This window comes from Pleurodeles waltl, chromosome 12, assembly GCF_031143425.1.
Source record: "Pleurodeles waltl isolate 20211129_DDA chromosome 12, aPleWal1.hap1.20221129, whole genome shotgun sequence".
NCBI lineage: Eukaryota > Metazoa > Chordata > Amphibia > Caudata > Salamandridae > Pleurodeles > Pleurodeles waltl.
The window spans coordinates 137,199,269-137,215,248 of NC_090451.1; the positions used below are offsets into that span (position 1 = coordinate 137,199,269).

Genomic DNA, 15,980 nt, shown 5'->3' on the forward strand with positions numbered 1-15,980 from the left:
TGCAGAGAAATGCTCACTTTCTAAAACTGGCATTTCTAAAATAGTAATATAAAATCCAACCTCATCAATAAGCAGTGTTTTGTATTGCCATTCTGGCCATAATAAATATAACCTGTTTTACTTCCTTCTGATCAGAATCTACCACTCAAACAGTATATGAGGATAGCCCTAATGTTAGCCTATGAAAGGAGCAGGCATCACAGTAGTGGAAAACGAATTTAGGAGTTTTCCATTACCATGACATAAAACACACAGATATATGTCCTGCCTTTACCTACACAGCACCCTGCCCTCTGGGGTACCTGGGGCCTACCTTAGGCATGACCTATATGTAGAAAAAGGGGAAAAAAGGGAGCTTAAGGCTTGGCAAGTGCGTTTAAATGTCAAGTCGAAGTGGCAGTGAAACTGCAACACAGTCCTTGCAATGACAGGCCTGAGACATGGTTAAGGGGCTATGTATGTGGGTGGCACAACAAGTGCTGCAGGCCCACTAGTAGCATTCAGTCTAAAGACCTTAGGCACAAGAAGTGAACTTTACTAGGGACTTACAAGTAGATCAAAAATGCCAATTGGGTTGAACCAATGTTACCATGTTTTACGGGAGAGAGCATATGCACTTTAGCACTGGTTAGCAGTGGAAAAGTGTGCAGAGTCCTAAAACCAGCAAAAACAGTGTCAGAAAAGAGGAGGGAGGCAAGCAAAAAGTTGAGGGATGACCAACGTAAGGCTGTCAGGTCTAACAGTAGTGTAACTTCTCTGTACAACAATTTGTATGTATGTGCTCTTCAACCACCAAATTATAGAGCCCTTCCTATGTCTCTGCCTTGTTAACCTGTATCCAGTCATCTAGTCCCTTTATTGAAGCATCTACAAAGTTCACTCTGTCTGGGTTTCCACTCATGAATGTTGTCCTGAATTTACAAAGATACTCCTCTGAGATTAGACCCAACAGCTCTATAAATGCCGCCTTCATGAGGGTGTCAGGCTCTACCACATAATCCCCTAAGGTCAGAAACCTATTCTCCCCACCATGGCACCAGTTCCCACAATAAGGACCCACAGATCTGGACACCCACCTTCCTCATCCTAAGAGTTCTTCCATAGGTTGCTAGTCACCTATCTGTGTCATCCCACTTAATATAGTGAGGCACAATACCTCTGGGCAATTATGGATCATGGGCACCTCCTGCAGATACCTCGGTCTCCTTGTTGCTGCCACCATTTTGCTTGGGCCTCAGGCCCAATTTGACCCTCCTCAAGGGCCATTGTCTTTTCCTCCATGCCAACCTCCTTTCCTTCAGGTCCAGGAGGCTTATTTGATCCCCGAGGTCTCTTGGCCCCTCTCTGATGATCAAGCGCTTCTCAATACCAGATACTGAGGGAAGCCTTGGGCGGCTGGAGAGGGACAAAGTGTCATCACCCCTACCCCTCTTCATTAATGACTGGCTGGTGATCATCCTCCTCCGCACTATCTGGGGTAATCTCACTTTCAAGAAGTGCTTAAGCTCTGCTGGCTTCCTCCCAGGCCATGAAGACCTTCTAAAGAGCCTCCTTTTTTGCTGGAGATCCCAGGTTAATTTTTCAAACCTTGCACAGTCCTCTCAGCTCATTAATCCTGAGTGTGGACTGGGTGGTCAAGTCGATCTCTATGCTTCTTGAACTCTTTTGATGACTTTTAGAATTGTTGCAAAACTTTTTCAAACTTTTGCAAAACTTTGTAAAAGTTTCCGAAACTGTGCCTTGGAGATTTCAGAACTTAGCAAAACTAATTAGAAATTGCAAGTACTTCTTTTTAGGTGATGACATGGTGGATTTTGTAACTTATTAATTGAATGATTCTGCAAAACACAAATTCTCCCCAATGTGAGGAAGGTGGTTTCATATGGTGTACACGTGACCTCACCATGTAGTAAAATCAAAATTCCATATCAGATACATTCAGGTTTGTTTGTAAAACCCTAGCTCAGTCCTGCATTGCTGTGGCTCAGACGATTCATCAAAGAAATACGTATGAAGCATTTACAAGTACCAAAGCAGTTGAATAAAAACAAATGCAACACAATAAAAATATGATACTCATTTATTTTAAAAAAGTGGTTGTATTGTAGACTTTAAATAGAAAGCTAAATGTAAAGAATTCACTGGGGGTCCGGAGATATGAATATTTAAAGAAACAATAAATCACAGATTTGAGCCTAGAACAATAATCATTGTAATATACCTGACTCGTAAATTCTATATTGTAACTTGAACAAGGCTATTAGAGCACTCTTGCAGCTGCCAGCTCTTGCAGGACGCCAGTCACAAGGGCCAACAAGGTCCAGCTGAACAATTACCTCACAGTTAAAGCAGTCTCCAGTCCAATTCCAGGATCTATGAGCGAACCACTATAGGAATCAATGCAGTGGGCTTGATGCAAGGGATGCCAGATGCTGAAAATACTAAGGATGCTAAAGATGCTGAGTCAGTGTTGGGGGTCTCCCTGTGGTCACCCCCAGTCCATGAATATGGTGGAGTGACTTTGGTCTCTGGGGAGGTGCCCATCAAAGTCCTGGTGAAGTCTAGCCAAAACTCAAATGCCACTTGTCTAAACGTCTCTGGTTATGGCAAAACCACTAGTTCTCTTTTACTGGCAATAACTTCCTTGCTGGGTAACCAGACTGCACCGGACTACTCTCCTCGGTTTAGCAGATGCAGGTGCATCTCAGTCTTTCAGCAGCCTTTCTTTTCTGTCTTTCTTCAGTCCTCTCTTCAGTACAAATGTGATCTCAGGTCTTGGTGCCAGGGGTGTCACACTTTCATGCCAAGTTCTTGCACTCATGGGATGCAACAACTACTGGCCATTGGGCTACCAGGTCTCCTCCTGCCTTGTGATGACTTCCCGTGATGTGTGACATGTATGTACCTAAGAATGCATGATTCTGCTCACTCCTAATGTGGCAGAACCCTTCTCTTGGTGTGTGGAGCTCCTTAGACTATCCAAGAGGTGTGGCTACTTGGAGCCACATTCCCATGGAAAAAATGTTTGGCAGTGGTGTCTCCTGTCCAAAATGCCAGACTGTTTGGTAAAACAAAAAGGGCAGCTCCTCTCATGTGTGACTACCACTTGCTGTGCAAAGGCAGATTCCCATAAGAAGCTTGCCTCTTGGACTCACACCCTGTTTGGCCATTATGCCAGGAGCAAGTCAAACCTCTTCCAATGGCAAGCCCCTTTGTGTTCCTTCCTGAGAGTCATTCACATCTCCATCCAGGAGGGCAGTAGGCTGCTTCGAAAACAATAGTTCGTATGCAGCCTTAAATAGTCACTGAAAACAATGGGCAACAAAGTGCCAACTTTCTAAAGTTCCCATTTGTGAAAAAGATACTTTGTTGGGCTTAATGCAATAATTTGTTTGGTACCATGAAGTATTATATTTAGTAGTCCCATTCAGAAGTTAGCACTATTGAGTTGTTAACGTGTAACTCTGTACTCGCTAATGGGGTAACTAGTCTTTGCAGAGTAAAAATAAGACTGTGAGATTTTTACTGTCAGGACATGTAAAATACATGTTCTACTTTTTAATGCACAGCACACTTCCTTACGACTAGTTTGGTCTGCCTTTGGAGTGACTTACATATACATAAAAGGAAGGTTTGTGCTTTGTCTTTGCTTTAAATGGCAAAGCCTAATTAGCATTTCAAAACTGCTCTATCAGTCAGCAAAGGTGGGTCAGGAGTTATGATTGGTTTTGTCACATTCATAGAGTCACAATAAGCGCTGCAGTCCAGGAGGGATACTTCAACTTATAAACCCGGGGTATCTCTGATACCGTATACTATGGGCCAATCAGTAAGATACCTTAAGGCAATTGTCGGTGAGCCAATTAGACAAATATCTTTTAAACGGTCAGAGCACTGGCATTTAAGCCTGTTTGGCAGGACTGGGTACATATACAGTCAAAAAACCAGCAGCATCATCCAAAACCTTAGGGGTGATCATACAAAGATAGGCCTTTTCTGACACTTTACAAGGGTCAGTTGGTTGGCCTTCTGTTTGTCTGCTTCAGAGACACAAAAATCAGAAGGACTCCTGATTCCAAGAGGGCCCAGCTGACCTAGGCGCTTGCCCAGAGAAGCTAGGTGCAGCAAGACTGACTAGAGGGAACTTTTTCAGCACTTGCAAAAAGTTGGAACTTAGGTCCTGATTTAATGTTTGGTAGGAGGCCTGCCATCTGCCAGGGTGGTAGAAGATGTTATGTCCAGATCCTAGATGGACTACCTCCCATTAAATCTAGAGAAAAACATACCGTATAAAATATTATTGTTTTTACCAATCCAAGGCAGTCAATATGTTGCTTCTAAATGTGGCTGTTATGTTAAAACTTTAAAATATTGATACACAATGTACAATACCATTGCAAGATTGTCACCCGTTTGTGAATATTATTTTGTATTGCAAGAATGTGCCTGCCAGGTTTAGGTGGCACATGGTTTCTATTTATCATTCATGTCTTTTAATTTTATCTTCTATATGCATGTGGGAGTTTATGTGTTTGTTTTATTGCAGATAGGCAAGTGGGTAAATGCAGGACTAAGTCAGTCGGTAGATAAATGAATCTAAGAGTGTAAGAATAAGTAACTGACTGAATGCATGATGACTTATTGAGTACCTATACACGTCAGTGGCTGAAGAAAAACTTTCAGTTATAAGCTCTATTGGCATTTCCAATGCTTGCCTATTTTAGTGCCTGTTTGCCCCATGTACCTCATTGTGTTGCCTTTTACATTTAGATCTGTTTTCTCGGCCTATTCCTACCTGTTTCCATTGCTTTTTTCTTTTCTTGCCCCCTGTTTTTCTTATTGTGGCACCAACCGCTCCCTTACTCCCTTTTAAGTATTGGCCTCTCCCTTCCCATCTCCTCTTTTCATTAATCACTTGTTTTCCTGATCCTTTCCTAGCCATCACAACCACATTCTAAAAATTTTATTGGATTGAATTTTTGATGGGGTGACTTACATGTAATAAAAGAGTAGATTAAGGCTTGGCAAGAGGTTTAAATGCCAAGTCGACATGGCAGTGTGTCACTGCATCCACGCTGAAATATCAGGCCTGATATACGTTTTTGAGTGCTACTTAGGTCTTTGGCACGATAAGTACACAGGCCTACTGGTAGCATTTAATTTACAGGTGCCAGGTATATGGTATACCACTCTACAAGGAAACTACAAGTAAATTAAACATGTCAATTAGGTATATGCCAAGCAAACTTTGCTTAAGGGATTAGGCAATTTAGCACTGGCAGTGTAGAGTGCACTGAGTCCTACAGTCAACAGAAGCAAAAATGACAGCATAAATTGGAGGCAAGTAGGCAAAAGGTTTTGGGGAAGACCACCCTATGGCTGACAGGTCTAACAAATACAGACAGGAAAATAGATACACTTCTGTCTGTGTTTATGGGTAAAAATCAGTAAGAACAGAAAGCTGGACACTAGAAAAACTTCCAGATGCCCCTCCAACGCCCAGAGACCATTATGGGAGCCAAGGCATGGAGAACAAAGAAAATATGACAATCAATGAGGTACACACTGTTTCACAGAATAGTAGACACCACATAGAAAGCAAGTAAGAGACATGATAGACAAAGAGAACTTGGCTGCCGGCCCTGGCATGAGTACTTCCCCCCCCCCTTCACCAAAGAACACTTGCAGCATGGGGAGCAGATTGTATACCCTGGGCCTATCCACTACCACTGAAGCAACAATGACAACATAAAAAATGAACCATGATAAAAATGGTAATTGCATAGCGACATAGAATTTGACAATAAATTGTGTAAAATAAACTTTCAGAATGCCTTAAGTCAAAAACGCTCCTAGGTAACAATTATCCCAGCCAATGAAGCACATACACACAAAATAGTGGTCGAGCACTTGGGGGAAAGAGATGAGTGAGAACCATGAGCCTGTACTCCTGGAGCCACCCCCACCATGACCACCAACAAGCAAGGCCATCTACCGGGCAGCCATAGAAGCAATGAGAATGTGAGAAATCTATTAAAATAACATAAATGGCATACACCAGTTTAGCCCACAAATAATAAAGCATGGGAGTATAATCACAAATCTAATCAAAGGCACAAGAAAATGAAAGTAATACAACCCAAGTACCCATTCCATGTCCACTGTTCTTGTACTCTTATCTCTTAATCAACACATAGGTCTGCCATGCATCCCTTAGTGCAAAAGCAAGGCCAATCAGCAACAAACAAAACAGAAAAATGTAAAAAAGTAAACAAATGGCTGTGCCTGCCCTATCTCAAACAACAAACCTTTTGAAAGTACTGCAATGTAACTTTCTTGATGTCGCCCCAAAAATATTTAAAAAAAATTAAAAATAAAAACTTCCAAGGGTTGAGGATGCAGAAAGCAAAGAAGTCAAAACATGAGTTATGCTTTCCCTCCATAATCTAAATACAAAAGGATGAATGACTCAACAAAGAACAGGGAGGAGTCTTCAGGTAGGGAAGAGGATGTTGATACTGTATAAACAGTAACTTAATTTTAAATTGCACTTCCACTGTTATGGAAAGTAGCCTCTTTCTAGCAAGGTTACCCCCACTTTCTGCCTGTTTGTCAGTGTGTTTGACTGTGTTCATTGGGATCCTGCTAGCCAAAACCCGAGTGATTATGCTCTCTCTGTTCTAACTTGGTAACTTGTACAGTTTTCATCCTACATTTGGCATACTGGTGCCCCCATGTAAGTCCCTAGTATATGGTACACAGGTACCCAGGGCATTGGGGGACCAGGGGATCCCCATGGGCTGCAGCATGTATTATGCCACCCATGGAGAGCCTATGCAAAGCGTTCTGTGTAAAAGGGTGCATGCACCCTTTTTCACCATCTGTCACTGCACCAGGTCACTATAAGTCACCCCTGTGGCAGACCCGCCTACCCCAGAGGGTAGGGTTCAAGAACCTGTGTGTGAGGGCTTCCCTGCACTAGCAGAGGTGCCCCACGAACTCCAGTGCCATTTTCATGGACTTTTGTTTTTATATTTCTTTATTGGTGTTTTTGTCTACATTTGTATACAAAGAGGTAAGACAAAGGGCATATTTTGTATGCAACATAACATTACCTTACTAGTGCCATGAAGTACAGTCAGCATCACAATGGATGCTGAACATGAGTTCAAGGCCACCATGACAAAGTGACAATATGTGTACCTGTGGAAACAAAGATCCCGACTCAACAGAATAATCCCAGGATCTGCCAATTAAAGAAATTGCAACACAACAATAATCTCCTCAAATAACATTGCAACTTTGCAGAACAAACAAACAAACATCTGTCTGGATCAAGCAGTTGAGAGAATGTATCTTATCATTGACGGAGTCCGGTGTGGAAAGAGAAGGGGGGGAGAGGGTAAGGACTTATATCTGTACAGAGCCCCATTAAGAAAGGGAAAGGAAGGATGCAAGAAAGGGAAGTGCATGGCCAGTGTGACAAGAAGGTGTATGTTTTCCGGTTAGGACAGCACTCCTCACTTGGCATCATGCTCAGTGGCTCAGACCTATGCTAAATGTGAATTGGGTGCCCCCAAGGTAGCACCCTCTACTAGTGTCAGTCTATCTCAGGTGAGTTTATCTTCTCGGATATGCGTTGTATGTATCCGTACCAGGCCGCAATGGAAGTAGTAGCCCCTTTCAATCTGCGGCATCGAACCATTGCCTCAGACTCGGTTACTGCCCACTTGTGAGTCGTTCTCATACAAGTAATTACTGTAGGGGTGTGTAGGCCTTCCATTGCATCGCGATAAGGTGCTTGTATAATACAGTCACTAGATCAGTGAGGTTCAGATAATGCTTATTATGTTTGGTGCGCAATACGATACCCAGCAGGAAAACCAGCAGACTTGATGGGGAGATGGACCTCCACAATAGCTGATATTAGTTCCATTATCTGGTCTCATGTGCATCGCAGTGGAGGACACTCCAAAACCATGTGGATGAATGTCGCACCAGGTAAGTTACATCTAGGACATTTGGAATGTGTCACCAGAAACATCTTACTGAGACGTGGTATGAGATAAGTCTGGTGCACATAATTATATTGTGTGTATTTCAGATGTGCTTTGCAGGAGACTTGTTGAACTTGCTCAAGAGCCATGCTCCACTGCTGAGATGTAAGTGTCGTGGACAAGGAGTCTTCCCATCGCTCCCTACTTCTAGATGGGGGGGGGGGCCTTTTCGCCCTCCTAGTGCTCTGTATAAAGTTGCCTTACGGGCCAAATCATGGGTTAGTATACATTGGAGTCCCAGGTGTATTGGTGGTTCCACTAGTCCCTGAGGCCAGAGGGCCGTGATCCCTGCCCTGAGCGCCAAGTACCATAAAAAAGGGCCAGCTCCTGTGTCAAACTGAGCACATATGTCGGGAAAAGAGAGCAGAGCACCCTCCTGATACAATGCACCCAATTAGGACAGTCCAGCCTCTCGCCATGGCATCGAGTCATACATTTCTAGGAGCTTGTTTAAGGCTGGCAAGCTCTATGGTGGAATCCGGGGCACCTAGGGGTGTGAGGCTTGTTTGGTGTATATGTAGCATTTTCATGTTTGTTTGGCAACCTGTAAGAGTATACTCCCACCTCCCCTGGGCTTATCTGGAGAAAAAAGCCATCCCAGAAGGTCTGTGTTCCCTAGGAGCGCTTTCATCATACTACCTTCTTCTGGCGCCACCCCCATCTTGGCCACTTCATTGGCCACTGGAGTTGCGCTTCTGCGAAGTACAGTTCAAGATCCAGGACCCCCAGGCCCACCTCCAAGGTAGGGTACTGGAGAACCAATAGTGACACCCATTTCCTTGCCTGACCCCATACAAGGATTGACATCAAGCCATGTAAGGCAGCAAAAAAAGGATGCCGGCAGAAGCATTGGTATGGTCGCAAAGAAATACAATAGTCTTGGGAGGACCATCATCTTAGCAATCAAAGCCCTCCCCATGGGCAACAACGGCAAATGCACCCAGAATTGCAGGGATTGGCTTATCGATGCTTACGCTTTCCTGTGGTTACCATCCAAAAGGTCCTTTGCCGTGTGATATATATTCACCCCTAGATATGGGAAGGTGTCAAAGGCCCAGGGTAGGGGGACAACCGTTAGTAGATGGTGTTGGGCTTGCTCAACCCTCCGCAGCAGGAAAATGCAGGACTTATCCTAGTTAATTTTGAGTCCTGTTAAATTGCCAGAATGTGCGAGTAGATCATATAAGTGTGCTAGTGTCGAGGCCTGGTCTCGTATAGAAATAAGAACATCATCTGCATACAAGGAGACGATATGCCTGTCAGTTCCCACCCAGACCCCCCCCCAGTCTGGCCCTTTCTTGCATCGTATGGCAGCGAGAGGTTCCATGGCTAAGGCAAACAGCACTGGTGACAAAGAGCAACCCTGCAGAGTGCCTTGTTCTATACTAAAGGAGCATGCTATACATTGGCCTGTCCGAACCCGGGCTTTGGGATTAGTGCATAATATTTTAATCCATCACAGAAAAGTGGGGCCCATGCCAAATGCTTGTAATACTTGAAGCAGGTAGCTCCAATTAATCGTATCAAATACCTTTTCAAAATTTATGGACACCTCAATTAGGACGTCAGGGTCCACTTCTGAGGCATCTACTATATGGCACAGGCGTCTGATGTTACAATGTGTGGCTCTACCCAGTATGAAACCGTTCTGTAAGGTTTGCAACAGGGGGAGTAGCCTATTAGCAAGGATTTTGCTCAATATTTTATAGTCTATATTTAACATGGAAAGTGGCCTGGAAGAACTCACTTCCATGGGGTCTCCTCCTGGTTTAGGTAGTACAATAATTAGGGCTTCACTGAGGGAGGTGGGAAGAGTACCACGCTTGTGGGCCTCCCTATAAACTTCTAAGAGGTGTGGGGCAAGGGTGTCGCTATATATTGCATCAAATTTAACCGGGGACCCATCATTGTCCGGTGTCTTAGCTACCCAACAGATGGTGCATGATATCTTAATTTCCCCTAATTGCAGGGGTTGTTTCAGTTCCTAGCTTTGTAATAAATTCAAAGTAGGAAGTGATCCCTCTCACAGATATTCCTGTATGAGCTATAAAGGTGCATCTCCAGGAGATGAATATTGCTCCTCATAGTATTTAGTAAACACACAATTAGGCCCATATTTATACTTTTTGACGCACAACTGCACCAACACAGTTGTGCGTAAAAAAATTTAACGCCGGCTGACGCCATTCCAAAGCGCCATGCGGGCGCCTTATTTATTGAATGACGTTAGCCGGCGCTGCGCACTGGTGTGCGTCAAAAAAAATGACTCACACCAGGCAGCGCCGGCGTAGGGAAAATGGAGCTTGGGCGTCAAAAAATGGGGCAAGTCAGGCTGAGGCAAAATTTTGGCCTCAACCCGATTTGCGCCATTTTTTTTGACGCCCAACCTCCATTGAAATGACTCCTGTCTTAGCAAAGACAGGAGTCATGCCCCCTTGCCCAATGGCCATGCCCAGGGGACTTCTGTCCCCTGGGCAATGTCACTGGGCATAGTGGCATGTAGGGGGGCACAAATCAGGCTCCCCTATGCCACAAAAAAAATACGAAAAAAATACTTCCCTGAACTTACCTCAACTTCCCTGGGATGGGTCCCTCCGTCCTTGGTTGTCCTCCTGGGGTGGGCAAGGGTGGCAGGGGGTGTCCCTGGGGGCATGGGAGGGCACCTCTGGGGTCCTTCTGAGCCCACAGGTCCCTTAACGCCTGCCCTGACCCAGGCGTTAAAAAACGGCGCCCATCAGGCTGGGCGCCGTTTTTTAAGGCCTGCCCCCTCCTGTGCATCAAAATGACGTCACAGTATAAATATGGGGCACAGGCCTTTAAGTCATTTTAGAAGGGAACGCCTACCTTGCATAAAATTAATGCAAGGCTGGTTCCCCCTTCCAAAAAATGGCGCACATGGTGGAACTTTGACGCCCGCTGCGTCGGACGTCAAAGTATAACTATGGGGCAGGGTTTGCGCCGAATGTGCGTCAAAATTTTTTACGCACATTCGGCTCAAACAGAGTATAAATATGCCCCTTAATGTCTATCTGAGTGGTTTTGACATCACCTTTATGATCCTGGATAGCCCCTATCAGTGTTTTGGGAACCTCTGTCCACAGCAGCCACATAAACACCTTACCAGGTTTGTCCCTGTCATCATGTTGGCGGGCCATAGAGTCGTTATAATCCAGGTCACTTAACTGTTGGTATTCCTCCCAGTATCTGTGGCGCAATGGCGCCAATCTTGATCTTGTCTGGGGTGCTGTGACTGCTTCCCACTCTTTGGCATGGAGCTGTGTCTCCAGCCCCAGCACGCTGCTGGTCAGCACGCTGCACACCCCCCATGAGTTAGAGATGCAGATTTCTCTCATATTGACCTTCATAGCTTCCCATTCTGCACTCCATTTCCATTTCCTATATTTTCAGCGAAATATGTGGTTATCTGTGCGGCTATTGTGGTGCGAAACACAGTGTCCTGTAAGGCCTCAGTGCGCAACAGCCAGGAAAGTATAACAGGTCTCGACCCTCCCCACTGAAAGGTGACCTTGAGGGAGTTATGATCTGAAAGAGATGTACATATCAATGGCCAACACTACAAATTACAGAAAAGGTAATCTAAGCGTGTGTGTACCTGGTGTCCTGGTGCACAGTAGAAGTACTCATGCTCCCCCGGATGACCCATCCGCCAAACGTCATGGAGGTCCATGGTCCTAGACCACTGCCGAAAGTGTTTTGTGGCATGAATGCCCGCTGTACCAGGTAGGGGAGGGAAAGATCTATCCCAGTCGGTATCCTGTATACCATTAAAGTCCCCTCCCCAAATCCCTGGTGCTTGTGGCATTAAGAGTATGGTAGGTGTTAGAGAGTCCAGTAAAGTAGCTTGCACATTGTTTGATGCACATACTGAAATTAAGTAAAATGGGGGCCCATCAAGGTTACTCTCAACTGCCACATAGCGGCCCTTGCCATCCATCAAAACTCTTTCCTTAACAAAGGGGACCTCAGGAGCAGCCCAGACAAGGACCCCTCGTGCATAAGCAGAGTATCCTGTGCCATATACTTGCCCACCCCATCTCCTGCTCACCTAATTCACTCTTAGTGAAGTGGGTTTCTTGTAAACAGGCCATATGTATGTGTCCTCACCTAAGATGTGCATAAATCGCCCCTAACACTCCATGTAAGCACATTATAGATAGTAGCCATAAGTAGTAGGTAAATGTGTCCATGTCTAGGCGGTCTCTTACCCCACCCATATCATAACCACCCTCCCCCCACTGCCACTACCCCCATCAATGTCTCCAGACAGCTTAGAGCAAACCAAAAACACAAATAAGTTAAGAACTCCCATTCCCCAGGCCTGAGTGTGGAACAACCCCATGTTACCCTTTAAACTAGATAATAAGTGAACAGCAGATACTTGCATTCTAATCATGTTGGTGCGGGAAAGTTCAACAAGGGAAGCAGTGTCCAATTAAGAGTATTTTATGGTGTCAGTGTGTGTCCTCTCAGATTCTAGTATGGTGGGCCCCCAAGTTTGTTTGCAATGACTGACCCCCACATAAGGACCACCAGACCAAGTACTTCCCTGGTGCCTGTTCAAGTGCTGCCAAAAATAACATTGTCTTTATAGGTCATCTGCAGAGTGAGGTGTGATCCGTGGGCCCAGGTGGGAAAGTACAGCGGAAGAGGATGATTCACTGGTGTTCAAGTCAGAGTCCAGGGTCTGCTCAGTTAGTAGTGAAGAGTAGGGACTGGCAGTGCAAAGTGATGCTTCTTTGACTGCTTGTGGTTGAGCTGCTTCCATTTGATTCTTACTTGGCTTTGACTTGAGTGCTTTCTTTTTCTGAGATCGACTCTTAGGCATAAGCCAGAGCGTACTCTCTGTGGTGTCACCCCGTGATTCTGCTAGGTTCTTAGCATGCAGCCACGTCCAGACGTCTTCTGGAGAGTGAAAAATGTGGTTCTGTTCTCCATCGGTCATGCATAGCTTTGCTGGGAACAGCAGGGCATATTTCAAATTTACTTCGAGTAGCTGTGACTAGACCTTGGTGTAGGAGTTTTGTTTATGTTGCACTGTCATGGTAAAATCAGGATAGGTTGTGATCATGCTGTCTTCATAATTCCATGGCCCTTTGGTCCGGAACCTCTGTAGGAGCAGGTCTCGGTCCCGGTAGTTAAGCAGACGGGTTATTAATGGTTGTGGTGCAGAACCAGGCTGTGGGGCCCCCCGGAATACAGTGTGCCCATTCAATGGCGAAAAACTTTGGGACCTTATCCTCCAGCACTGTGTCAGTAAGCCAACTCTCTATGAATAATTCTACACTGGGACTTTCTGCGTGTTCTGTAAAGCCAAGGAAGTGGATATTATTCCGGCGAGAGCGTCCTTCCGCATCCTCTGCTCTGCGTTGAAGCGTGGCCACCTCAGCTTCCACTCACTTCAGCTGATCCTTCATTTCCTGGACTGATGGGCCCACAACATCAAGGGTAGATTCCGTGTCACCAACCCGATCAGCTAGTTTACGATGATCTGCTCGCAACAGGTTTACCTCCAACGAAATTGTGTTGATCCAGGTTTCCAAGGAGGACTTCATGTCCGATATGACCTGCAATACCTTATCAAATTGCATGGAATGTGTTGCCAGTGTGGCTTCAAGGTGCTGTAGGCCATTTGAAGCTTTTTTTGGGTTTTGGAGGGTGTTCGGGTCTCAGGCACCTCCATCGATAGTGTCTTGATGGACCAGGTCTTCCCCATCATGTTTGACAGCATTCTGATAGCCAAGGAAATAGTAGGGTTTCCAGCCCATCAGTTATCTCCTCCTGTGAGGGAAACAGCACTGCAGGACCCCAGGCCCTTAAGGGTCGACAGCGATGCTGCATCCAACGTGGCTGCAGAGGTTTTCCAATGCACCCTCAGGGCAGCCACCCGGGTAATCTCTGATGTTCCTCCGTCCTCGGTGCAAACCCCTAGTAGCTCAGGCTCCCTAGTCTCTGCCGTGCAGCACCATCGCTAGCCTCCGACCGGGCCTACATGAGGGTATCAGGTAAGTGCATCCCCTGGCTCTGGAGGGAGGGGAACCGTCAGGGGCAGTTGCAGGGTTCCCGACACCATGCCGTCCTCTTCTTTGCAGGCCCCACATGGCTGCCACTCATCGCCAGGTCAGGCTGCGCTGTCCCAGCACGGTTCTCCCAGGCCTGCGTCAGAGTCGCTGGTAGATGGGCTCCTGGAAGGATCCTCAATGACTGTGGCTGGAGCCTAAATGGCGCCCGTCTCCCTCTTCATAGGCCCCGCACTGCCACAGCACACCTCCAAGCCTAGCCGGACCGCACTGCCGCACCGCGCAGGAGCCTCTGTCTGTCCAGGCCCGGACACACTTAGCCTGCTGGCGCCAGGGGAATCACCATCTGCCCTCGCTGAGGCCCTGGCGTGGTGCTGGCTTCTTCCACGTCAGCCGTAGCTCACCCCAGAGGCCTCGCGACCGCAGCAGGTAGATGTGTCCCCTGATATCAGGGGGACCGTCGATGGGTGTTGCTGGGGCCCAGCCTCTCGCAGGCGCAGCTCCTTCTCATACCAGGCCGAGCCACGCAGTCTCTGGACGCGGGCCTCCTGCTTGCCTGTCTTCTGTGTGCACAGCTATCTACCGGCTGTCTCTCTGAGGTAGAACTGTTACTTCGAGTCTCCAGGGAGAGGTCAGCAGGCCAAGCTCTCCCCCTCTCGCAGTCATAGGGACCAGAGGGTGCCAGATGTATAAGAATAATTTTAGAGCTTGCATGGAGCTTCCCACTCAGCAATCCAGCGCAGTCACCATCTAGGCCATGCCTCTGCCGTTTTTATGGACTTTGTGAGTGCAGAGACACCATTTTACGAATGTACAGGACATAGCTCACTACCTATGTCCAGCTACATAATGGTAACTCCGAACCTAGGTCTTTTGGTATCAACCATGTTAGAATCATACCCCAATACTGTTGCCAGTATTGGAAGTATGATTCCATGCACTCTGGGGGCTCCTTAGAAGACCCCTAGCTTTGCCACTAGCCGTCTTCTAGGGTGTCCTGGGCAGCCCAAGCTGCTGCCACCCCTCAGACAGGTTCCTGCCCTCCTGCTGCTTGGTCTGATCAAGCCCAGGAAGGTAGAACAAAGGCTTTCTTTTGGGGGAGGGAGGTAACACCCTCTCCCTTTTGAAATAGGTGTGACTGGTTTGAGAAGGGTAGCCTCCCCAAACCACTGGTAAGCTTTGAAGGGCACATTTGGTGCTCTCCATGCATAAACCTGTCCACACCAGTTCAGGGACCCCCAGTCCCTGCTCTGGTATGAAACTGGACAATGGAACGGGGAGTGACCACTTCCCTATCCATCACCACCCATGGGGTTGTGCCCAGAGCTCCTCCAGAAGGTCCCTGGGTTCTGCATCATGACTCCAAGGTTGGCAGGGACCTATTGGAGCATCTGAGTGGCCAGGCCAGGCAGGTGACATCAGAGCCCCCTCCTGATAGGTGGTCATCTGGCTAGGTGACCAATCCCTCTTTCAGGACTATTTAGGGTCTCTCTCTTGTGTGGGTCCTCAGATTCAGCTTGCAAGATTCCAGCAGGACTCCTCTGCACCGCCACTTCGACTTCTTGCCACTGGAACCGCGACTGGACCCTCCAGGAACCGACAGAGTATTCTTCGTGGATGCAGACTTTTTGCAACATTGTTTCCATGGCTCCTTCCGGTTTCTGCAACATTTCCCCAGCTGTGCATCCTCTGAGGGTGGCAGGTCTTCAGTCTGCATGAGAAGGAAGAAGGAAATCTTCTTTGGAGTGAAGGAGTCACCCCCCCCCCCCCCCCTGCATCCACAGGCACCTACTGCAATGACGACTGGCAGTGTGGATCTCCTCTCATCCTGAGCTACATGGACCCTGCATCACAGGTGGTAGTCCGCAGTAGTCCTCTTAGTTTT

General features: G+C 46.7%; 1 protein-coding gene across 1 annotated transcript in view; it reads right to left on the minus strand.

Moving 5' to 3' along the window:
* LOC138267088 (hydroperoxide isomerase ALOXE3-like) overlaps positions 1–11,745 on the minus strand; it is a 126,346-nt gene extending 114,601 nt beyond the window's left edge. The window contains exon 1 of the mRNA XM_069215934.1: positions 11,671–11,745. Within this exon, the coding sequence (XP_069072035.1) occupies positions 11,671–11,745 (75 nt within the window). The remainder of the gene's footprint in view (positions 1–11,670) is intronic.
* Positions 11,746–15,980: the final 4,235 nt, after the last annotated feature.